We start from the raw sequence: 23,506 nt of genomic DNA, 5'->3' as shown, positions 1-23,506 counted from the left end.
AGCCACATAAAGAATTGTAATACATTCTGACACCAGTTTTCTCATTCAATATAATGGTTTTTAACACAGCCTCATTTCCTGTGCTGTATTATCACATCAGGTGGCATGGCTCCAACTAAAAAAATTATTTGTTCTGAGAGAGCATATATGCATGGGGGAGATTAAACCTCACTGACTCTCTTCTGTGACACTGGTAACTTGGTCCTGATTCCTAGAGGGAAATAAAATGTGGTGCTCTCTTGCACACAATAAAGAAAGGCAATGGGGAATGGATGAAGCAGCTCCTCTAAGACTATCACCTAGCACTGCTTCTTCTGCCTCTTTCTAGCAAAGACCTTCTTCCACATCTGGCTTTGGAAGCAAATCTCTGGTATTACCTGACTCCAAACCTGAAGTCAGGTAATCAATCAGCTGTTCAAAATAAAGATACAGGATAGAGACTAATAAAAGATAAACAGCTAAGATAAATAGCTACAGATTTCTGGAAGTTCTATTGTCCTTGAGAATGTAGAGATCATAATTTCTAACCATTATAAAATGCTGAGAAAGAGAGAAACATTTTAAGGCCAGAGGCACACACTTGGTTATCAGCTCTGCAGGTGATTGTCTTGATGCTATTGCCTGTCAGGGCAATTTAGAAATTCCCTTGGGCTGGTAACATGCCAGAAAACAGTTCAGCTGAGATAGAAATGACAGAGAGGGAATTGAAACATCCTTTCACCCTTCTCTGAAGATATGCTGTTTTCAAGAGAAAGCAATATCCCTGTGTTAGACACAATGGCAGAAAAGCAAGAATTTAATAGGAATCTCTATGGAGGCAAATATACTTGCTACGGTCACTTGGTCTTATTTGATATACAAAGGTTCATATTCTCTTCCTTTCCATTTTGTTCCTGACTTTTTCTTTCTTTCTGAGTCAGTTATTTGAGCTATTGAGCTTTCTTTCTCCTATTTGAGTAACTGCTGAGATTTTTCTCTCTTCACTTCCACTTTCACCCATTCCAAGTCCTCAGAAACATTTCAATGGCAGTTGTTTATCCTGAAAAGTCTATTTCAAATACATTTCAGTAAAATTTTAACAGAAAAAGAAGTTGTTTGACAGTAAGATGTATAATGGTCCTGTTTTTTTTTTTTTTCTTTAAAGCAGAAATTCAAAAAGTGCAACTGAGAATTAACACCTGAATTTGTTCATCAAAACTGGCTCTGAACTTTGTTAGCAGTTAAGGTACTTTACAGTACACCACACTAGACATTTGCTATTTCCACTAATAATAGTAATATGCCATAAAGCAAAAGGTACTTTTTATATCAAACTGTGTTCAAAGCATAGTCCAAATTCAAATATGGATCAATATTTGAAACCATGATGTCACTTCAGACACAGATACTAGTTACAGTGCCAGTAGCAAGCACATGTTCTCTGCTTTCAAAACTGAACTACTAAAAAGTGCAAAGAAAGACTGCAATACTCACGCAGATCTGCCTTTCTCAGGTTTTTCATTCTTATGATTGTCACAAAAAATGAACAGCAGGGGCATTCATCACTCTGCAGAAAAATGACAAAGTTTATTACCTGCATTAATGTTAAATTGTTTATGCTTCATAAAACATACACTCCCACAAATTCCTTTTGCACTTTTTTAAGCCATGGAGCAAAATTGGAAGATGAACTGCTTGCATTACTTTGGAAGTTAAAATAATGTCCACATCGAGTTTAAAAAATGGAAAAAATCTGAGAGAATATTCCACTGTGTGTATCTGTCATTAATGGAAGAAATAATATTTTTTGGCACTGTTTGGTGAGTGAGGCACCATCAACACAATGCAGCACAACATGAAAAAAAGCAGATGCAAGAAAACAGCTTTGGAAGAGACACTAACAAAACTTCCCCACTCAAACTAGATGCTAGATATTTGCAGAAGGATCATTAGCTGAAATGTCAAGTGCAGGAAAGGCAAATAACAGACCTGACTCAAAACAATTATTAATTCTTGCAGGTTTTAGTACCTGAAACTTTAGCTATTGCTTCACTGAAAGCATTATCTAGTACCTCTCCCATTCTCTGCTAGTAAAATGACTCCACCAAATTGCTTAAGGTAGTTATATCGCTCCTCTTCTTTTTCTAGTTAGGAATTGATCCAGGTGAGAAGTTACAAATTCTCCTATCACTCTTGAATTATGATAAGTTGACCTTGGTCTGTTTGTATGTCTAACTCCAAAAGAGAAAGGCATGTTTTAATGTCATCTGTCTGGGTTTAGGTTCTGAGTGGAAAAAAGTCTCCTGTCATGCCCCTATCTCTAAGAAGCCTCTACTTTTGCTCTTGATGCTGTTTCAGTGGTTAAGGGCAAGGGAAAGAGCAGAGAGGACAGTCTCTTTCCTTGCTTCTCTTGTGTACTTTCTACACAAAGACCATTGCCAGCTTCTGTTCAAAAGGATGGATTTGTAGATCCTTAATGTTTCTTTGACGAGATTGGTTAGACATTCACATGTGTTATTTCTTAAGCCATGGGGATGCCCCATTTGAGATCTGCAAGCATCAATGCACATTTATGTTAACATATATCCATGTATATGGAGAGAAACTCTATAATCTTCATTATACAACCAGAGAAGCAGGGTACAGAATAATCAAATAATTTGTTCATAGGAAACTGAAGGTTAATTTCAGAACTGAGAAGGAGACACAATATGTTCATGCGCGAGAACCCAAGAGACAGTTTTAGGGCTTTCCCTCCCACTTATGTTCCATGAAACAAACAAACAAACAAAAAGCAAAACAATTTTAAAAAAACAACAAAACAACCAGAACCAAAAAGACCCCCACAACTTCTGAGACAGATCAAGATTTTTTTGTGCCTCAGTCATGCACAAATATAAAACTAAGACCATGACTATTGATCACTGGTTTAAGGCAGTGACATTTCTGTGTGCATCACTACTAGGTGGCCACTGGCACAGCTACCTGAGCACCATATTTATATGTTTATAGTCACAACTGGCAGATGCTGCACTGTGAAAGTGCACAGCTTATGTAATGCTCGAGTCAAACCACAGATTCATCCCAAATTCACAGAAAGCTCCTATGAGACACTTCAGAATAGCAAGTAGTACCAGCAGAGGTATAAGTCATCCTTACACAAATAAGTAAACACATACATGGAATTAGAAATAAAAGCTCGCAAGTCCTCTTCTCCCACCCCAGGCCATCTACAGCTCCTAGAGCTTTCACACCCTTACCTCACAAGCACTCCAGTATGAGCCCATCCTGCTTCCAGCTGCATACAAGTCAGAGATGGATTATCACTTCACTGTTAGAGGCAATGGCTGTGATTCACAAACTACCTATGCAAAATTTAACGACGCACCTGCTGAGGAGCAGGTGTTTATCTAAGCCCCACCTTATTGCATGAAAGGAAAAGTATGAAGAGAAAAGGGCAGGGAGTTTGCTGGGTTCATTTAATAGCTAAACAGCAGAGGCATGTGTTTGGGGAAGACTGTACACACCAAGGTGCCAAGAGTTATCAGCAATTCAAGGTAAGGGGGTGATAACACTTATTCAGGGCTGTCTGTGGTCTAGAAACCTCAGCAATGAACAAGCCAGAGAAAATAATAGTAGCTACATGTAGGTAGAAAGCACCCCAATCAGCAAAAAAAGTATTGTAAATGAAATAATTTTAGAAGGCTTTTTTTTCAACCAAATGTATTGATTTTCCTTTTCTTTTCTTGGAGATAGAGGGACTGAAGTTGATTACTGGTAGATGTTTCCCCAATTTAATTAGTATATTTGTTAGTGGGGTATAATTTTTCCTGCTTTCAGATGCCTTCTATAAACACAAAACCAAGACAAAAACCCCTCAAGTTCTGCAAGTTAAGGGAGACATTGATTCATCTTAAATGTTAGCATGTGATATTTTAAAAACAATGCAGTGTTATCCAATTATGAGGTAAAAATGACACTAATGTCTTCAAATTTCTGGCAGAAAATTGTGCAGCAGCAGGTTAATAGCCATTGTTTGGGTCCAGCTACTAACATAGGCAGACATCTGATATGAAACCACCTCTTCAGAACTGCAGGATGTGATATTATACACTCAGAGCAGCCACAGCCAGTCTTCCCCTCCCACCCTCACACATCAATAAAGAGATTAACTTCTGGCCTTACAACTTTTCTCTGAATGAAAATTACTTAAGTAAGCCTCCATTTTAGGATTAGGAATCTACCCTCAACAACATTTCAATTAAAGAGATGCAAAAGCTCTAAAAGAAGTGTGGCCAACAGGCTGAAGGAGGGGATTCTGCCCTTCTACTCCCACCTGCAGTGCCATGTCCCGTTTTGGAGCCCTCAGCATTGGAAAGATATGGACCTGTCCGAGTGAGTCCAGAGGAGAGACACAAAGATGATGAGAGGGAAGGAGCACCTGTTAATATCCAGACTATGGAAAAATATGTTTTACCCTTAGGTAAAACCCCTCACTCCCCCTCAAAAAAAAAAAAAAAAATAAAATCCACAAACACACAAAACAACACAAAAAGCAAAAAAGCACACACACACCTCCCACCAAATGCCACGCCCCAAAAAACCCAAACCCTCAACAAAAAAAACCCAAGCAACACTAAGAAGCTGTGGTGGTTTGATCTTGGTTGGAAAGCAGGTGCCCACCAAAGTCACTTTATCATGCACACCCACACTTTTCAGCTGGACAAGGGAGGGAAAACTTAATGAAAGGCAAGTGGATTGAGATAGGGGCAGGGAGAGATTACTCATCAATTATCATCATGGCAAAACAGACCCAACTTGGGGAAAGCAGCGTAATTTATTACAAATCAAATCAGAGTAGGAAAATGAGAAATAAAACTTAAGTCATGGGACACCTTTTCCCCATCCCTCCCTTCTTCTTGGGTTTAATTTTACTCCTGATTTTCAGTACCTCCTCCACCCCAGCATCTTTGCTTTCTCCAGCAGGGGGTCTCTCCCACAGAAAACAGTCCTCCATGAGCTTGTCCAACCTGAGTCCTTCCCGGAGGCAGCAGTTTGTCACAAACTGCTCCAGTGTGAATCCTTTCCATTGGGGTACAGTCCTGCAGAAACACACCCCTCCAGCATGGGTCCCTGCCAGCAAACCTGCTCCAGTGTGGACTGCTTTTTCCATGGGCCCACAGGTCTTGCCAGGACCTGCTCTTTCACAAGCTTCCCACAGTGGCACATCCTCCTTCAGGCATCCATTTGCTCCATGTGGAGCTCTTCAGGGATTGCAGGTGAATATCTGCTCCACCACGTGCCAACAAGGGTTGAGGGGACAGCCTGTCTCACCATGGTCATTTAAGAGCCAGTTAAATAGTGATTTAACAATTGTTTAGCACAGGCATCAGGGGAATCTCCACTCCACAGTCTAGAACACCTCTTCCTTCACTGGCCTTCACATCTGCAGGCCTGTTTCTCACATGTTCTCACTCCTCTCTCCCACTGCAATTGATGTTGCACAGGGGTTTTTTTCCCTGTTTTTAAAGACATTTTCCTGGAGGCAGTACAACAGCGGCTAATGGCCTTGGCCAGAGGTGGGCAAGCCCTGGAGCCAGCTGGCATTGACTCCGTTGGAGAAGGGGGAAGTTTCTGGCAGCTTCTCACATAGGCCACCCTTGTAGGACACTGCTACCAAAACCTGGCCATACAGACCTAACATGGGGGTTTTCAGCTGAGGTAGGGAATGACTGGACCTCCCTGTGGTGGTGTAACACCAGCCAGGAATTAAACTCCAAATAAGCCACCCCCTCTCACCCCTCCCATCTGGCAAGGGAGGGACAAAAGGAGAGATTTATGGGTTGAGATAACAATTTATTAAAAGCAAAAAACCAATGTGATAAGAAACACACAGTAACAGTAGAAATATTAATAACAAAAGTATATAAAAAGAGGTGTTTTACCCACAAAAATGTGTTCACTAACTCAACTTAGTATGAGGAAAGAAAACGATGGGCCAATCTCTAGGGCTCTGTCACCTTTCCTACCCAAGAGTTTTCTCTGCAGGGATTCCCTCCACAGTAAACACTGCAGGGCACAGAGCTGGAGAGAGCCCATCCCAGACATCAGCTGTCAAGTGCCACTGCTAGAAGAGAATCTAGTAGTAGTACCAGAACTGGCACTTGGGACAAAACCTCTCATGTGAACATATGAAACCCTTTGCCAGTGGCTGAGAAGCTACCATTTCTGGTTTGCTTCAGATCATCTGAGATTTTAGGGTGCATCACAAATTCTGAGATGGGACATAAAAAAGGTGAAGCAGGCTGCACTAGACATTTGCAAAGAACTGTTTCCATTGTCTCAAGAATATGCGTTTTCCAACCAGTCTGAGGTTGGTAAAACCAGGAAGCAGCAGGTGCTCACCATTACTATTCAAAAGCTCACAGGCAAAATCAAACAGAGTATCTAATGCTGACAAAAATGTTCCCAACCAGGAACAACACTTGAAAATTGAAACTGCACCAGAGCTCCTCGGAGCCTGCAGAATTTACAAAGTTAATGGAATGCCCGGAATTTTGCAGTCATGGGAGGACTTTGACAAATATAAAGATACCCTCCCTGGCAGGCATTAAGGAGTCAGTCATGAGACCCATTTTGACAGTTCAGGTACCTTAGTTTGAGCTCGTAAGTGGCTGCTCAGATAAAACAGTGAGCAGGATTTTAGAATATAAGGCAGAAATCGTCCATGTAACTTCTTGGAAAATTCGTGGAAAGAAGATACTCTTCTATAGCTCTTGTCTACTTGTTTTAGGCCAGGCTCTGAGGGACTTCTGTAAGGCTCATCTTGGCTGACCCTTGACAAACTCATAGATATCAGCATCTGCCTTTCTTTCACAATGCTTCTGTGGGACTTTTACCTAAAACCAGCAAAACCAAACTTCTTAAATAACTCCAGATCTAGAAAAGAATACCTCCCTTTCTCCAATTACTCATCTCTAAGGAAGAATTCACACCAGAAACAGAAGCTCTAAATCTCTCTCTGCTATACCTTTCTTGGCCTTAAGCGTGTTTAGTATGGGATACACTGTGATGCAATGAACAGAAAATTGGTATCCTAATGTATGTCTTCAGTGTTCAATTACCATCCCCCCTTCACATGCTCTCTGTTTTTGTAATAGTTCAATACACTACACTGAACAAGGTCCAGATGATGCTAAAGCAAAATTGCATTTCAGGGAGATAAAAGCAGAACATATAGGTGATCTGGGACAGGACACAGTTGCTTGTGAAAGGAAATAGCAGTAGTCCTTCAAAACAATTTTTAAAGTTAGATTTAATTGATAAGAACAGATGTCATCAAAGACCTAAATGGCCATTGATCCATATCTCTGTTTTCCAACACAAATTTGAAAAATTAAAAATCCTTCATAAAATATTTATTTCATAACAATTCATTACCAAAAAGGAGCATCTGGGGAAAAAAAAACTCTTTAAAGGTAGAAGGCCATTTAATTCAGCTTATTAAAACAAAGTATAATGTTTTAAATTGATACTGCATGGTCACCACCTTCTGTGTCTGAAGAGGGCTTTATGCTTTTGCTACCAATAGTCCCAGTGAAATGCCAAAATATTTTGCATATGAAAAAGTTTTAGTAACTAGCCACCAAGAGCATAAGATATTGCAAACAAGGAGAACTAATGCTATTTCCCTATCACACACAGCCAAGTCTTCATCTTTTGAACATCACAGTGAGATGGTATTAACAACAGTAACTGCTGAGCTTAATGCCACAATTATGGATAAGATTGAGAAGGTTACTTAGAAAGACATAGCTCCTGTAAAGAATGATGAAGTATTTGTCACATATATGCTGTCTTGGTAAATGCTTAGCAAGGGACAGGAAAATGCTGTTCAAGCAGAGTGCTGCGCCTGTGATACTGGCTGGCTCAGGGCTTGTTTCTTCCGTGCAACAGCCATGCGCAAGGCCTGGAGAATCATGTTCTCGTTGTTCATTATGTTGTAATTAGTCAGCTTCAGAAGCTTGTTGAAATCTTCTGCTTTCAATGAGACCTCCCTGGTTGAGTATGGAGAGGAGAAACTGGAGATGTCAACCTTGCCCTGTTCCATTTCAGCAGCAGTACGTGACATGCCTGTTAAGGGAAAAAAAGGAATGTGTTTGTATAGTCCCATGGAAATAAACTACTTTGGTCAACAATAACTTGGAGAGATCATAGATGCAACTATTATGAAGATGAGTGCAGTTTTATGATCTCTGAGAAATCTGCTTCTGACCAAAGCCTGTTGGAATAAAACAAGTGTCATTAAATGTCATTTCCATTGCAATCAGCACCATCTACTGGCCAGCTCATGGCACATCATTTTGTGTGGTCACTGCTCAAGGCTTACCAGGCAGGTACTTGGGTACAACACAACCTAAAAGGAATGGACATATACAGGACAGGAGGAAGCAGAATATTAGTTGGCTTGGAAGTCATGATAAAAGCAAAGTTTTCATCTCAAATATTAATCCAGAAGAACATTTTATGTACTATTGCTTTGATATTCCAGCATATTCAACCAGCATATTAAATGGCCTAAATAGAAGGCACAGTGGCCCTCCACAGAACCATTCTATACTGTGATTCTCACCTAGATCTGAGTGTCATAAAACCACACATAATTTGAAAAATATACTTTGTTCTATACACTAAACTGAACTCTTGGAAATTACAAGAGATTAGTTTCCATTCCTCTAATTGAGGAACATATTTTTTCTATCCCTCTAATTGCACCAAGACACAAATAAAATCATGAACAAGACTTCACTAGATTTTTGCAAACAGTTTGAATTATCCTATTTTGCAATCTATGCACTAGTATGAACAAGCAAACAAATGAACGGGGGTTTTATTGGGTTGAGGAAAAAGCACCCAGGGAGTGGAAATGTTACTCGAGTCAATGAAGTTACCTGGGTACTGTTAACTTACCAGGTGCTACATATCTTTGAAAAGTGTCATTCACTAATGGAAAATAAAGCAGCAGAGGAGCTCCTGGGGTGTCTGCACCATCAAACATGTAGCACTCTTTCAGGTTCTTCTCATCATCCTTCAGTCCAATGCAGGGAAATGGAATTTCCTGCTCTGCAAAGTATCTGCAAGCCTGCTCCAGGGGCTGGTGAGAAGAGGAACAGAAAAGAGAGCGAAGATCAGACTGCTGCCAAAGCCCATCAGTTCATGTGAAGTTGCATGAAACAGCTGAGAGCCAGCCAGAAATAATGTGGACACCTGCAGCCCCAAGGACTGCTTCTCAGCTGCCTGAGAAGCCATTTGGAAACAGTCTTCCCAGAAAATATCTAATATCAAGATGGCAAAGAGAGTTTAAACATGTACTAAGGCATGCCTCTAAAATAAGAATATGATGTAGATACAGAACAGATAAATTCAAATCATGCTATAGACCATTAAATAAAGAACTAAGTCAGAAAAAATGTGGTTCTAAACAAAACTAAATTTGCAGTCTAAGACAGTAGGAGTCCCATTATCTGTTTATAGAGCAGGATAACTTGTGAGTTGACCTCAGTAAACTTTAGCAGGGTTTTAAGACCAACCTACTCATACCTATAACTTTCAATTTTAGAAATAACATGAGATTTTCAAATAATATATTTTAGACCTCAAAATATGGCACTAAAAACATTCATCAGAAAACCCATTTGTGATGACCAGCTTTGTTAAATTATCTAACAAAAAAGTAACACCTCATTTTGAATTAAGTATTTCCAAAATATTTCAGAATACAAGAAAGAAATATAGCTGAAGTATCATTTCTACTGCAGTACAAGAAAAGTATTTTTCATGCGCAATTGCACCATTGAAGTGTCTTCCCCTTGAAAAACTGACAGAACTTTAACCACTGAACTTGGTGGTTTTTGGGGTGTCCCTCAGGGACAGGTTTACAGTTAAAAGTCTGTTCTATATTTTGAAGTCTAAAACTGTCTATTTATGGGGTAAATAGTGCTTTAAAAATGTATGTGACAATTTTACCCAAATTAGACTTCTGCAAGAGCAGTAAATGCATTTGATACCTTGCTTCAAGTCCACTATTTAGGGAGAAAAAATGTATTTATTAAAAGAGATAAAGATGAAGAAACCCATTATTCACTAGGCTGTTCTTGCTAGAAAATCAGCATTAAAAAAAGAAGAAAAAACTCCATATATTTATAAGCAAAATGCAGATTAAATACAGCACTTGAATCACAAAAGTTTCCCAATTATATTTGTGCTATTAAATATTATATATAAGACTATGATAGACATTGCAGCTAGACTTCCTTAACTTCACTTTGCCTGTCTGTATTTCACTGATTGTTGTGGTTTGAAAACAAAACGAGTGAGAGGCTCCAAGGATGAAGAACTTAGGGATATTTCAAAAGTAGTTTGAGAAAAATACACATATTTTCCTCTCTAGAAATGTCCATTCTTCTTCTAAGGTTCGAAAACAGCATGTAACTAAATTCCACTAAGTTCCATGTTTTACAGACACCTGTTTGAAAGTAGTGGAAAGCGAAGCAAAAGCTGTTGTGAAAGAAAATCAGTTTTGAAACTTCTCACCAATGTCTGTGATCCACCCGTGTAATTTAAGTGTATGATGACATCCACTTTCCTCTCTGGTCTCATAAGGGGTGGGTAACTGGTTTCAAAGAAGAAAGCTGCATCCACCAGCTCCAGGTGTTCCGAGTTGCCCCTCAGATCATTGGGAGAGTTGTCTAGCAAAGTGTCTAAAGAGTGGAAGATTAAGAGCTATTAGCAAATTGCAGAAAGACATCTGTCAAGTTAGAAGACAAAAAGAAGGTGAGCTCCCCTCCCATCCAGGATTTTCCCTTTGCTTTAGGGTAGATAGTGTGCAGCAATCCTAAAGCTCCTTCAGCCTCTCCATTCACATTTTGTTGTGTTTCTAAACCCATTAACTGCACCAAAACTTACACAGATGTTGCCTTATAAGAGCCCCACCCTAGCAATTTTTATTCCTGTGAGGACTTTGAGAACCCAACAAGTAAATAATTGAACATTTGTGTTACTGACAGTGAAAGGTGTGAGTTCCTTCATTCTCCCGCCTCTTAGTGACCACAAAACCCACTCAGTTCTCTTCAGGACATGCAAATGTCCCTTGCTAATTCCCATCCCCTGTGCCTGCCCCAGTGAGACATGTAAGAAGGAGCCATCCACACCTTTCCATTTTGTGAAATGCTCATGCTGGATGTACTCGTTGTGCATCTGGAAGCCCCTTAGGAAGTTGTGGTACTTGGACACAGCAGGGCGATCCGTCAGGATGTCCCGGAGTGTCGTGGAGAGGCCGCTCGTAGGAGTGAAAACACATGTAGCCATCTCATACGGCTTCTCAGGCAGGTCTGGATGTTCCTCTGGAGATACACAGCATAAATGGCATGAAATCGAATTATAACCATAATTAAGAAGAGGCAAGACACAAAGAGGAGAAAGGGTCAATAGGTCTTCTGTAATCACGTGTTCACACCTCAGCATTATTTTCCCTATGATCTGCTGTGAATTCCAGTTAATTTCATGACAAAAGTATAAACTTACTTGTGTTTTCTAAACTCTGATTAGTTACACATGACTAAAACAATGTTTTTCTCATAAAACAGTATGATTCTGGTACACACTGAGGTAATTCACTTTTACAAACAACAAACAGAAAAATAATTTTATTATTACATTTTAAGGGATTACTGCTTTCATATCCCATGTAGGTTAAATGTTAAATTTAAAGCTTATTTTGAAAAGCATAGAAAAAAATTAGCATTTTACTTTCAAACTAAATATTTTTACTTTTAAAAAGCTTGTTCTATTTGGTTCAGTTGCGGACACTTGAATTCAACAGAGCTTGCAAATTATTTATATAAACTCAAACAAACATAAGACTTTGGTTGTTTGGGTTTTTTTAATGAAAACATAGTCCACAGAAATGTGAACCAAGTCTGATCACTGGCTTTGCTTGAATTTTTTCATGAAGATGCTCATGAGTATTTCCAAGGAATGGTCTTTCAGTGTAGAGCTGCTTCTCTCAGCTGGTGTAAGAGGTTCATCACATTGATCTTGTCTGACATTTACTAAGTCTTTTAGTTTAGTCAGATTTTGAGGGAGGCGTGTTCTGTGCAGTGCAGGGAGATATTGAAACAGAAACAAGCATTTCTGGCTAGCAAACCCATGACATAGGACTTTGACAGAATTTTTTTTTCCCAGTCTTTTAAAGACAACATTTTAGGGATCATCTTATGTGTCTATCCCTATCTCCTTTACATCAAGGCCTGTCTGATGATGCCTTTCCTTCCTGTCAAAGTCTCATTATTTAAGCAAAGCACTGGCTATTCAGTAAAATCAAATAACTTCTTTTTTCTGGTATGTCCCATACCCAGAGGCTGAGAAGAACAGGATGACAGAAAAGCTCAAAAAAATGGGAAATGTGAGTCAGTTAACCTATCAAAGGGGTCTGGAGGAAGGTGTCTTGGTTTACCTATTTCAGTCACTTTGTCTTGGGTCCACCTGTGCCAGAAGTCTTCTGAATTGTCAGCTGCATGCCAGGCATCCAAGAGATTTTTGGAGAAGATACTACTCCACATTCCTAGAAAGTGTGACAGGTATAATAAGCAATGCAGACTTAAACACAAGTTCTTTCAAAACTGCCTTCTGCTCCTTCCCCAGCTCTTCTCTAACTTTTTCTTATTTCTATCCAAATTTTGCATAAGTTCTGACATCTGTTTCAGTGGTAGACTCCAAAGGCAAACCTATTTCAGAAAAAATTTCCAAGTCTTTTCCCTCTCATCATGTTTTACCTGGAACTTTTTATTTTTAATTTTATATTCAGTTTTCACATTTCTATTTTTTTCCTTTTTCCTTTGATAAAGAAATATTTTCAGCCAGCTTTTTCTCCGATTCTCCTCTTTCTCACCTCACTGTTTTCTTTTCAAGTTTTTACTTGGCTTCCAGAGAGTATCATAGATTTCCAACTTTGAAAAGTTTTTGCAAGCTACAGGAAATGATGATACCTCAAAAGCACTCACAAAGGTACATGACAACTTCTTTGCCATTTTAGTTTATTTTTATCTTAGATCAAATGATAAAAGCACTTTTGCTGGCAAGGGCAGTTGAATGATTCTCAGGAAACATAAATCATAGAATGTCCTGAGTTGGAAGGGACCTACAAGGATGATCAAGCCCAACTCCTGGCCCTGCCCAGGACAACCCCAAGGTTCATAGCCTGTGCCTGAGAACATTGTCCAAACCCTTTTTGAGCTCAGGCAGTCTTGGTGCTATGACCACTTATTTCCCTGGGGAGCCTGTCAGCTGACTGACCCAGTACCTCTGCTCCCTCATGGTAACAAGAGGTTTCTGGGGACGAATTCCTGAATCATTAATGCTTCTATTAAAATATTGTCATTCCCCCAGGTTGGTGAGTTACCTTGCATGAAACAGATTCGTGACTCAGGGAGTTTCTTCATCAAGCGACCCATGAAGAACTCACTGCCAAAGTCCTCCGCACGAATGAAGGCGCCATATTTCAGGAAGCCCACCTCATACGGCGTGAACTCCACCCACTCTGCCAACACAAGCACCAAGGTTAGCTCCTTTCTAACTATAGAAAATAGTCCAGTTGCCAGGCTTGGAATAACCCTCTCAGACATTGGCTCTCACAAAAAAAATGGCTTAGCACATGTCCTGAACAAACCCTGCCAACAGCCACTGCTGAAACAGCTATCACACTGCCCCCAGGTTTGTGAAAGAACTATGTCAGGGCCAGGGAAATTTTAAATTCTTCTTTTTATCTAATGAGTACAAAGTTTTCTCATGGAAGGTGGACTAGAACTCACATTGATTTCTATCACCTTTAGCCAGCTATGAAAAACAGAGTAATAGAATGGTTTGGATTGGAAGGGACTTTAAAGATCATATAGTTCCAACTCCCCTCACAGACCAGAACATATATTAAGCAAATTTAAAGCTCTAGTAAATCACTTTCTTGAAGATTTCATATAATTTCTGAGACTTTGTCACAGAATTATATTGTGTTATTAGTCTGAAGTTAATACCTGAAAATACATAATCACATGCCAAGAGATCTTACAAACTACTGAACTCTTGATGTGTATCATGTGTCTGCCTAGTTACTCTTTACATTTCTGAACAGTGGTTCTGTGAGCTTGGAGTGAGAAATTAAAACAATTCATCATTATTTACTGTATCCCCACAGTGTATCTCCCTCTGTAAAAACATAGCTCTTTTTCACAATTGAAATATTACCTCTGAAATCTTTGGTGGCAACTTTGTCCTTGACATTAAGGGCAAGGTAGATGGGCAGTGGGTTCTGACCCTGGTTCACTGCCTGACGTTGATCAGAAAGTCTGTGGTGGCTTTTCTGGATTTGAAAAAAACCCCGAAGTGTTAGCTTATAATCAGTTCTTTAAAAACATCAGCTTATAAAGATTAAGACACTATTTTCTGGAATTTGCCCTTAAATTTACTTCCATGCACTTGAATAACAGAGGACAAGAAAGTAGAACAATTTTCATTAAGATAACTGGCCATGGTTATGTGCTTTCAGTATACAATGACAGCAGTGATTCGCTTCACATTCTGTTCTAGCTTTGTATGGTTAAATATAAGATAGAATACACAGCATATCTGAGTAATTCAACTGTTATCATATACTTCATCTGTTAATGATAAGAGTTATTCAAGGCAGCATGTTAAAGACCCTTCTCAGTAAGATTTCTTCTTTTTAAATACTATACTGAAAGCTAATATCCACAAAGGAAAAGTCCTTGAGCTGTCCAATACTAACAACTTTTACAGGAAATGGAGGTTTTGAGTATACTTCAGCCAAATTAAATTCTAGCAAATTTTGCTATGTAGCACTGAGGCTGGAAACACTGTGTGAAATATGATATGAAATGAAATTTAATTTTATATGTTTCATCTAGACAAAAAAGTAAACCATGTTTACAGAATTTTGAAATAAAATTGCTTCTTTTCCAGCTATCACCAGTCTGGAGAAAGTTTGGAAAGTTTTTGCTTGTGTCATTACAATAAATTAGAAATTGAAGATCCTGAGAGATCAAATTCAAAGTAGCTGAAAGCCACCCACTGTAGTTAATATATCTCTGGACCTATATACTTTTTTATTACTAAGTCACAAACTGCTGGACATGGTACATCTGCAGTACATTCAAGTTAAGAGAGTAGCTTGTGCAAATATTGCAGCAGTGGAGAGATAAAAGCATAGGGCTATAAAAACACCTAAGAACCTTAAAAATTTCTTGCACAGCTGCAGTGTTAATCAGCATTCTGCATATTTTAGAGTTAGTCTGAGCGTTTCTGCTACATTTAATCACACTTCAGGCTCCAGTGTAGACATACACTGTGTCTCCTAGTTATTAATGTAAATAAGTGTTCTGCCTATGCACCAAATATAGTGTTAGTGACCAAGTGTCTCTTCCTAGGGCTCTAGTTTCCTGCAATGGTTGTAAATATTAAGTCAACAATTTTATGAGAAGAAAAATGTATAGACATTACCCCATCATTTAACATGGCTTCAATCATGAGCCCCCACAGATCAATAAAAGATGTTTTATGTCCTGCTTGGGTCCTTTGGCTCAGCTCTCTGTAATAATTCCTCAGACTTTTCAAGCAAAAAGCTCCCATCTTGCACTTGGCTGCTTGCTTCCGTGCTTCAACAATTACTTCCCCAAGATCCTTACGTGACCAGTCAGCATCTTCATACAGCTTTGTCATTGTCCTGCAGACAGGAAACATGATGGAATGCAGGGAGAAATGAAAAAGATGCTTTTGAAACTCAGAGAATAAACTTCGTAGATTTCTGGGCGCATATCATTTTATCTTTTAGTTACTCTCCTCTTTGAGCTTACTTTGAGCAGAAATGCAAGTCTAAAGGCAATCAGTCAAAAATCACTTAATCTGAGATGCAACACAAGTAGCTATACCAGCTGTCAATGCTGTTTCTGTCAAACAGTAAATAACAATAAAGACTCATTTCTTCATAGGATTTAGGATGTTTACACTTCCAATAAAGTCTCCTCTTTTGGTTAGGGATAGGTCATGATGCACAATATTTCACAGGTGACCTTGGCACTCATAGCTCAAAGATGGAAGCAATAACTCAGTTGATTACTTTTACCCTTTCTGAAACCAAGACAAAACAAAGCAAGATCCAAACAATAGTATCAAAATGACTCCTCACCATGTTGTGCCAGACGAACCACTGATATATGAAACACAATCCAGAACACGCAACTTTTGGAGACCCAAAATGCTGCCATACATGGCAGTGAGTGCTCTTATGCCACACCCTGCTGTGGTCACAGCCACTACAGGCACCTGTTGGACACAAAAAAGAGCAGAAAGCATAGATGAAAGAGTGGCATTAAGGCACAAATAATGTCAAAAGATTACAGAAATGCAAAAGCAGCATCCAGACACTAGTGAAATAAAACACAGAAATTGAGAGATAAAGCAACATTTCTCTATACTGTACATCCCTGTGGAATATACTAGGTCTTGACACTTCACAGAGGATTTTTAAGAAACATAGGCCAAACTATTGGTCTGAAATGCCTTCAAATAATTCACTTGTATGCAGAGAGATTTTGCTCATCTAAACAGAGAGTTGAACTCTCCAGCTGAGATCAAACTGGTGGCAAAGTGCCCTGGAGGATGAGCTGATGTTAACGATCAAATGAAGTAGAAAAGTCATCCCTCATCTCCAGGCTTTAGGGAAAGGGAAGAGAAAAATCCCCCAAAAGTGCCCTTAACTGGTTACCTCATGCTCTTGCAGATCTTCCTCCAGATGAAGAACTTCCTTTAGCGCAGCAGCAACTATCTTCTTTCGGTTTTGCAGGAAATTCTGTTCATCTGTGCAGAGGTCAAACCCCAGGCGGGCATCAAGGTTCCTTGGTCTGAAACACAGACCCTGAGTCCTGAGACCAGGGCACAGGTATTGTTATACTATTAGTCACCATGGACAAATCTAGCTGTGCTTGTATGTGTTTACAGACCAGTTTGTGGACAGTATAATCTAATAAATGAGAAACAACACCTCTGCTAATTGCTGTAGCTGAAAATGAGAATGTAAATAGGAAGGCAGAGCAAATCATGACACACTGTCCATTATGGTATCTACTACAGGCTTCTGATTTTATATGCTCATATAATTAATTTTTCAAGTTTCAGTAGTGCTGCCATCCATCCTGTAACTGGATAACCACTGTCAACAGTGGTTAATCTCTGCAGCTGTGAGATTAGAGAAACAGCTACCATGTCTTGAAGTTACTTTGTTTGTATAATTCAGAAATGTGAACTTTTGCAGAGCTGTTCTCTCCATCTGTGGGCATAATAGTGCACACAAATCAAGACTTATTGCTGAGATGCACTAGTAGCTTGGAAATTTGGAGGACAGGGAACCCATGATGTAATCTGCCATCAATTAAAAAGAAGAATCTCACAAATAAAAGCCTACAACCCAATAATGAACTCACACATCTGCTCCCATCTGAGCCTGCATCAATCCCTGCTGATTTCAAAAGAGCTTTGTGTAGGAACAAATACCTCCCAGTTACAGAATCAGGTCTTGCTGGAGACTCACTTACCATTCATTTGCCTTTGTGTACAAGTCAATTGTCCTGTCCTGAAAATTGCAATACAAACAGTGTAAGCATGCTCAGGTCATTACTCCTTCCTCCCCCACTCCATCTAGGGCCTGAGTTTCACTATCTTTGAATTCAGCAACGTGGCTGGAGAATCTGGCCAGCAATAATCTGGACTGTGAGAGACTTTCACAAGTTCCAGCACAGTCTGGGTTGAATAAAAGTTTGCCATTCACCCAAGCTAGGTGGGCTTAGGGCCCCTCAGCTTCTCATAGTTTAACATTCATTATTTGGGAAGGTTGTTGAAAGTTGGGCATGTGAACTATACACATATGGATGACCTCTATTTTATCTTCTACCTCAGGCATTCCCTTTGCAAATGTAAGTCCTAATTGTCATATCCATTACTGTTAGCGTGTGTACTATGTCGATGAATGTACATATTAGACATGTCCTGAGGAAGTTATTTTAAACTCAGAACAGGGTTTCACAGGGCATGCCTGGATCCAAAAGAAAAAGAAACTATTGCATAGTTGCAGAGCAACTGTCATTCACACCTTACACCGTAGCATGCTTTGTGTCTGACAGGAGCTGAATCACTGAGCTCCAAGACTAATCATCCACCAAACTGGATGCATGATGGGCTGTTTTCTGTTAAGAAAGACTTGTTCTCACCTCTCCTATTGCTATTTTCTCTTGTATAGGAAGCGAGTTCAGAGGTAGAGTCACAGATTCATTCATATTGCTTTCATTTTGACTTGATATAGACTGGGAAAAAAGGGTAAGACAAAAAATAAACAAGTTAGCTATTCTACAAAAAAAAACAAAAAAAGGACAAGAAAAGGTAAAAGCAGTCTCCCCTGTCTCACACACACACACTAATCAATTCCCAGCACACACACTCAGGTCTTAGAGGTCCCCAGTGAAAGAGCTACGTGTTAGTGGTGCTCACGTACCCTGCTGAGACGTCTGCGCCGCGGCAGAGCCACAGTGAGCGCCGACTGGTTGTACTTGATGTAGTGGAACCTGGCCGGGGACGTTGGGCACAGGCAGGAGCTCAGCGTGTGTGTCTGGGTTCCTTCATATGACCCGTCCACAGTTAACGCAAACTTTCTCTCTGAAGCAAAGGTGTTCAAACTTAAGCTCTTCAAAAAATGAGGACAGTTTGTTTGCACAGTAATGTAATATATGTTATCCTGAAGTAAGGACATCACTTTGATACACAGATTATAGGAAGAATAAATAGACTGATTTATCTGAAGGTTTCAGTTTTAGGGATGGTGTACAGAACATGCCATATAGTGACTGTTGCCATAGCACCACTGCACATAGAGATACATATGATAGCAGAGACTGCGGCTCTATTCATTAGGTAATGATTCACAGACAATAAGCACTTGGGGAGACACTCTCTTCTGAAAGTCTGAAATGTACAAAATACTTTGTTATTACACCAGGATAATGTTTGAGTATAACATACTGTCTTATTGCTGAGATACTTTGAAAATTTTGGACATTTGGAAGAAACACATTTTTTCCTATCAGACCACAGTTCTCTTCGGTATCAGTTAAATCTCAGTCCCTCTATCATCTTTCTCTTTCCTTCAACCTATTATATTTCTTTTGAAATATTTCTAACACTTACAAAATAGTGTCTGGTGGGTTTTTTTCCTTTCATGCAAAGAGCATCAGATATGTTGAAGTAATTTTAAATGGTCTTTATGTAGAAAGATATCAACCCACAAGGTTCAAGGTGACATATATTCTGTAAAGCTATACACTCCAAAGCATATAATATATAGTCAGCCTTCAAAATAATTGCTTAAGCATTTTCAGTCACATCCAGCAAACTTTTTCTCTGAACTCAACTGGATCACCTAGGTGCTTAGGCAATGTGCTGGATTGGGGTCATCATGCGATGTCAGAACATGTCCCAACTTTAAAAATTGCATGGGAGGCACACAGTTCCACAAGTATGGGCTTGACGTGGCAGTGATACACTGTTTCAGGTGTGCAATAAATGTCTTTGTTAATATATTGTGTCTTGAGTTTCACCCAGGGACATATCTTATAATCTTATACCTAAAGAAATTCTATGAAGTTAGATAGTAAAAGAGATCCAATCTCATTCTGCCTATTATTTTGTCCCAGAATCCAGAAATAACAGGATTTAGCTTCAGTTTAGGACCCAAAAAACCTCAATCTCTTGCACAACTGCTTTGGAAAATTCTAAGTATCTGGCAAGATGTCACTGCAGAGAAAAATATTTTGGGGGGAAATTAGACCACACGTTGATCTCACCACATTCAGGAAAAATCTGTATATTTTTGATCAACTACAACCACCTCCACAGGCCACTTGTATCAGTGAGATTTTGTCTTGCATCCTAAATATTTTAAAACCAGCATGCTCAAGTGTAAAACACTGATGCTTCTGCCACTAAGTGGCAACCTGATTTGCCCATAAGTCACTGAAAGGCTCACCCATAGTGTCCTTCCTCAGCCTCCCGTCGTTCACCTGCACATCCAAACAGGAAACCTCACGGGACTGTAAGAGATAACAGAGGTAAGAGACAAAGGCATTCACTGTCAGCAGAGCTCAACCTCATCCAGCCCACTGGACACATGCCCACAGGGTCCTGGGGCACACACCTCAGGGAAGAGGTGGTGCCAGCCTGTAACCCCACGACCAGGTCTAGGGGGATGGGATTGGACTTCCCCACAGGAAACAACAGAAAGCATAGAGATGAGGGAAGAGAAGGGATCTGCTTGCTCTGCCTGCAGGAGCAGCCCTGCAAGGGCCTGGGGGAGGATCAACCACAGGAGAAGGCTCTCCAAACAGGGTGCCCAGCCCTCCCTGGGCAGAGAGAGGGATGTCATACCCCTGAGCCCAACTCAGTTTAGGCAGAGGTGAGCGCTGGCAGCAGCTCACAGCCTTCACCATTTTAACCTCTCCCAGCACGAGTAACTAGCTGGGACCACATGGGAAATCCAATGCAAACACCAGCTTTAGGCTGTGTCTGTTGGTCAATGCCTCCATGCCACCACAATGGCCTGGTACCTTTAATGCCAGCTTTCCAACAAGCATTCCTATACAGCAGGGAAAAGGATTATGAAATAAAAATTACCACTAGAACTCCATTAGTAATAATGTTCTCAGGAGGATCTGGACTGAAAGACAAAATGGGAAACAATCAATTCAAAACCAGCATGTTCTTATTTTTCTCTCTTTCTGACTCTTCTTTAAGTATTATTTCATTATCTTTATCTTTAAAAGAGCATCTTTGGACAGGCAGCATGTATAAACAGAAGCAGAAATTCCACATGCATATTCAATCCAGTTTGCCTCTCACAGGTTAGAGTCTGAACTTGACAACATTTGTGGAAATCCACCAAACAGAAGAGTTCCACACTGTATCAGACAGGATCATTTTCTGACACACTGATGACAATTTACACAGGGATGGCATAATCACACTATTGCCCAAAATTGTTTAGCTCAAACTTGTGGAATGAGAGCTAAAAAGCTGCTGAATTCATCCAACATGCCATTTTGAAAAGGGGAAAACATTACCATTTGCCTTAAAAATCAGCAGCATTAGGACTGATCTACATGTTTATTCTCTCTATTAACTGTACAGTCAGCAAAGAAACAGAGAAAAACCAGTTTCTTAGTACAGTGCAGACATCTGGAATCCCACAGTAAGGAACAAGAGGGGAAACTTAAAACTTCCTCCTACATAGAATGTGCCTTTCAGCTTAGTGAGCAGCTGCCATCAGAGATATCTCTATGCTCCCACCAACATCTGTGCTTGCTTCTCTGTGTGTCTGGATGCCCAGTGTAGACGCATGCATACCATGCACCATCATGCATTCCTTCTACATTAAACACTCTACCCAAAGTTACCTTCTGTTTTATTCAGATGTCAGTAGTGTTAGGGGCCTGCAAGTGTGAACTGATTTGTGGCAGTAACCTTGTGTTTCTATTTTACACCTCCAGCTATTTCATCTTACGCACCTGCTCTCCATTGTGAATTCAACCTCCAACTCCTCTTTCCCCTGCAAAAGAAAATTAAGGCAGTCACCAAAGCTTTGTCCCTTGTGAAGGGAGATACCCTACAGGAATCTATGCCCTTCAGGGGTCTCTATAAACCAGTGTCCACCTTTTGTTGCTGCGCATGCCACAGACCTAATTTCCTTCATATTGTATCTGTTATACTTCTAGTATCATATACGTCTATATGATATAGTATCATATACATCTTATCCATTAATTTAGCAGACTCCTAGTGAAGGCCTTGCAGGACAAGTGGAATGCATACTACAGGGCCTCTTGGTGGCTGGTCACCCCTGCTCCCTCTTGGAGTGCTCTCCAGACAATCATATTCTCACTTGACACACCTTCTCTGCTTTGTCCCTGAATTTTATCCATACCTCTGGATTCAGCTGGAAACTTAGCTGAATGTTTTCTCCAAGCTGGATTTTGGAGACATCAAAGAAAACAGTGAGGAGATGGTCATCTTCAGTTACTTTGTCCTCATCACAAACTTTAAGCTCCAAAATGTTCTGGGAAAAAAATAAATAAATACGAAAGGTTAACAAATATAGCATGCTACAGGTATTTCATTTTAGTTGAAGAACCTTGGGAAAGAATGAAAAAATAGAAATATTGCAGTTGCTCTGTGTACTCTATTGACTATGCAGGCAGATACAGTCTTATCAAACCATCAGAATATAAGTACAGTAAGAGTGTGAATACTTCACAAGGAATCTCAGAAAGACCTGCAGAGCTGAAGGACTATGTTGTATGCTTGATATCGGGTAGAATAGCTGTTGGAGGTGTCTGCATTCTTACCTTAACCTGGCTCTGGATAGTGAAGTGGAAAGTCTCATTCCACGTCGGGTTCTTGCTGTTCTGGACAGTTTTGGTGCGGAAATGCTGCACTGAAGCTGTTGGCAGGCTCAGGCTCACATAGCAATCAGACTGACTTACTGTTGAAGACAGGGAAAGCAGGAAACAGTGGAACAATGAAACAATCTAGTCCCCTGTATGGTGGGCATTTTTAAGCTCTGTACACAAGCAATACACCGAATTCAGGCCTGGATCTAGCCAAGACACCATCAAGCTGCTGCTAGACAACCATCTTGCTTTACTATTGTGAAAGCTTGTCATTGTGCACTTCTTGAGAACTACTTTTTTTTTTTAAGTCTGGGGGAAAAAAATAAGCATTCAAAATAGGCAGTTGTGTTGATGAAGAGCCATCCATACACATAGAGGCACATGCACAGAGTGGCCTCACAGGGCTGGCCACTGTGGACAGCTGTGACAGGAGTTGCACATGGACAGAGCCCAGCTCCTACACACTGGGCTTCCACAGGTAAGCATGAACATGCCTTTATATGTCTAGAGTAGCTCTGGCTGTAAGTTCTGTCTTGTCTACCTTCTGAGCATCTTTTCTTTTCTCTAGGACCTCTGGCTGCCAATGCAGACAAGGCAAGAGCTTGTTGCATTCAAGGTTCCCATGAATCCAAATTCGTATCACAGAAGGAACATCTTCTACCAAGCTACCTGATTTCAGTCTGCTTTCTTCCCTTATGAAACTTTAAAAAGGAAACACCCAACAACAGAGTTTTTCAAGAAAATATAAAGAAAAAAATTGAAGAAAATAAGATTAATCACTTGTGGAGATTAAATTACTGAATTTAATCTTCTGTGAAGAAGATTATAAGAAAAGATTGAAACTTTGAACAGTTTGATGGATAAAATTTGCTTTGAGAAGCAGCTGTACTGTGGCAGAATTTTCAGCAATAAAGCTGTATAGAAAAAGGTATTGCTTAATATCACTATTTTCAACTGCATCTCTGTGCTGC

The 23,506-nt window shown here is 39.9% G+C and overlaps 2 protein-coding genes across 2 annotated transcripts in view; both read right to left on the bottom strand.

Annotated features, from left to right (window-relative positions):
• Positions 1-3,266, bottom strand: part of LOC310911085 (cytosolic phospholipase A2 epsilon-like) — a gene marked incomplete at both ends in the record, with an annotated part of 32,096 nt that extends 28,830 nt beyond the window's left edge. Inside the window, 2 exons of the mRNA XM_083864285.1 lie at positions 1,474-1,546; positions 3,240-3,266. Of these exons, the coding sequence (XP_083720411.1) occupies positions 1,474-1,546; positions 3,240-3,266 (100 nt within the window). The remainder of the gene's footprint in view (positions 1-1,473; positions 1,547-3,239) is intronic.
• Positions 3,267-7,873: 4,607 nt separating this feature from the next.
• LOC310910152 (uncharacterized protein) overlaps positions 7,874-23,506 on the bottom strand; it is a gene marked incomplete at both ends in the record, with an annotated part of 59,053 nt that continues 43,420 nt past the window's right edge. Inside the window, 18 exons of the mRNA XM_083862609.1 lie at positions 7,874-8,112; positions 8,950-9,133; positions 10,573-10,739; positions 11,190-11,381; positions 12,494-12,601; positions 13,439-13,576; positions 14,278-14,392; positions 15,550-15,772; positions 16,235-16,371; positions 16,814-16,970; positions 17,640-17,677; positions 18,312-18,404; positions 18,593-18,753; positions 20,120-20,183; positions 20,764-20,806; positions 21,654-21,694; positions 22,070-22,201; positions 22,491-22,627. Coding sequence (XP_083718735.1) covers positions 7,874-8,112; positions 8,950-9,133; positions 10,573-10,739; positions 11,190-11,381; positions 12,494-12,601; positions 13,439-13,576; positions 14,278-14,392; positions 15,550-15,772; positions 16,235-16,371; positions 16,814-16,970; positions 17,640-17,677; positions 18,312-18,404; positions 18,593-18,753; positions 20,120-20,183; positions 20,764-20,806; positions 21,654-21,694; positions 22,070-22,201; positions 22,491-22,627 — 2,369 coding nt within the window. The remainder of the gene's footprint in view (positions 8,113-8,949; positions 9,134-10,572; positions 10,740-11,189; positions 11,382-12,493; positions 12,602-13,438; positions 13,577-14,277; positions 14,393-15,549; positions 15,773-16,234; positions 16,372-16,813; positions 16,971-17,639; positions 17,678-18,311; positions 18,405-18,592; positions 18,754-20,119; positions 20,184-20,763; positions 20,807-21,653; positions 21,695-22,069; positions 22,202-22,490; positions 22,628-23,506) is intronic.

The sequence above is a fragment of the Zosterops lateralis genome (assembly GCF_965231275.1).
Source record: "Zosterops lateralis genome assembly, chromosome: 6".
In the NCBI taxonomy this organism is placed as follows: domain Eukaryota; kingdom Metazoa; phylum Chordata; class Aves; order Passeriformes; family Zosteropidae; genus Zosterops; species Zosterops lateralis.
Note: the sequence above shows the minus strand (reverse complement) of the source record. Positions and strands in the feature narration are given on the sequence as shown.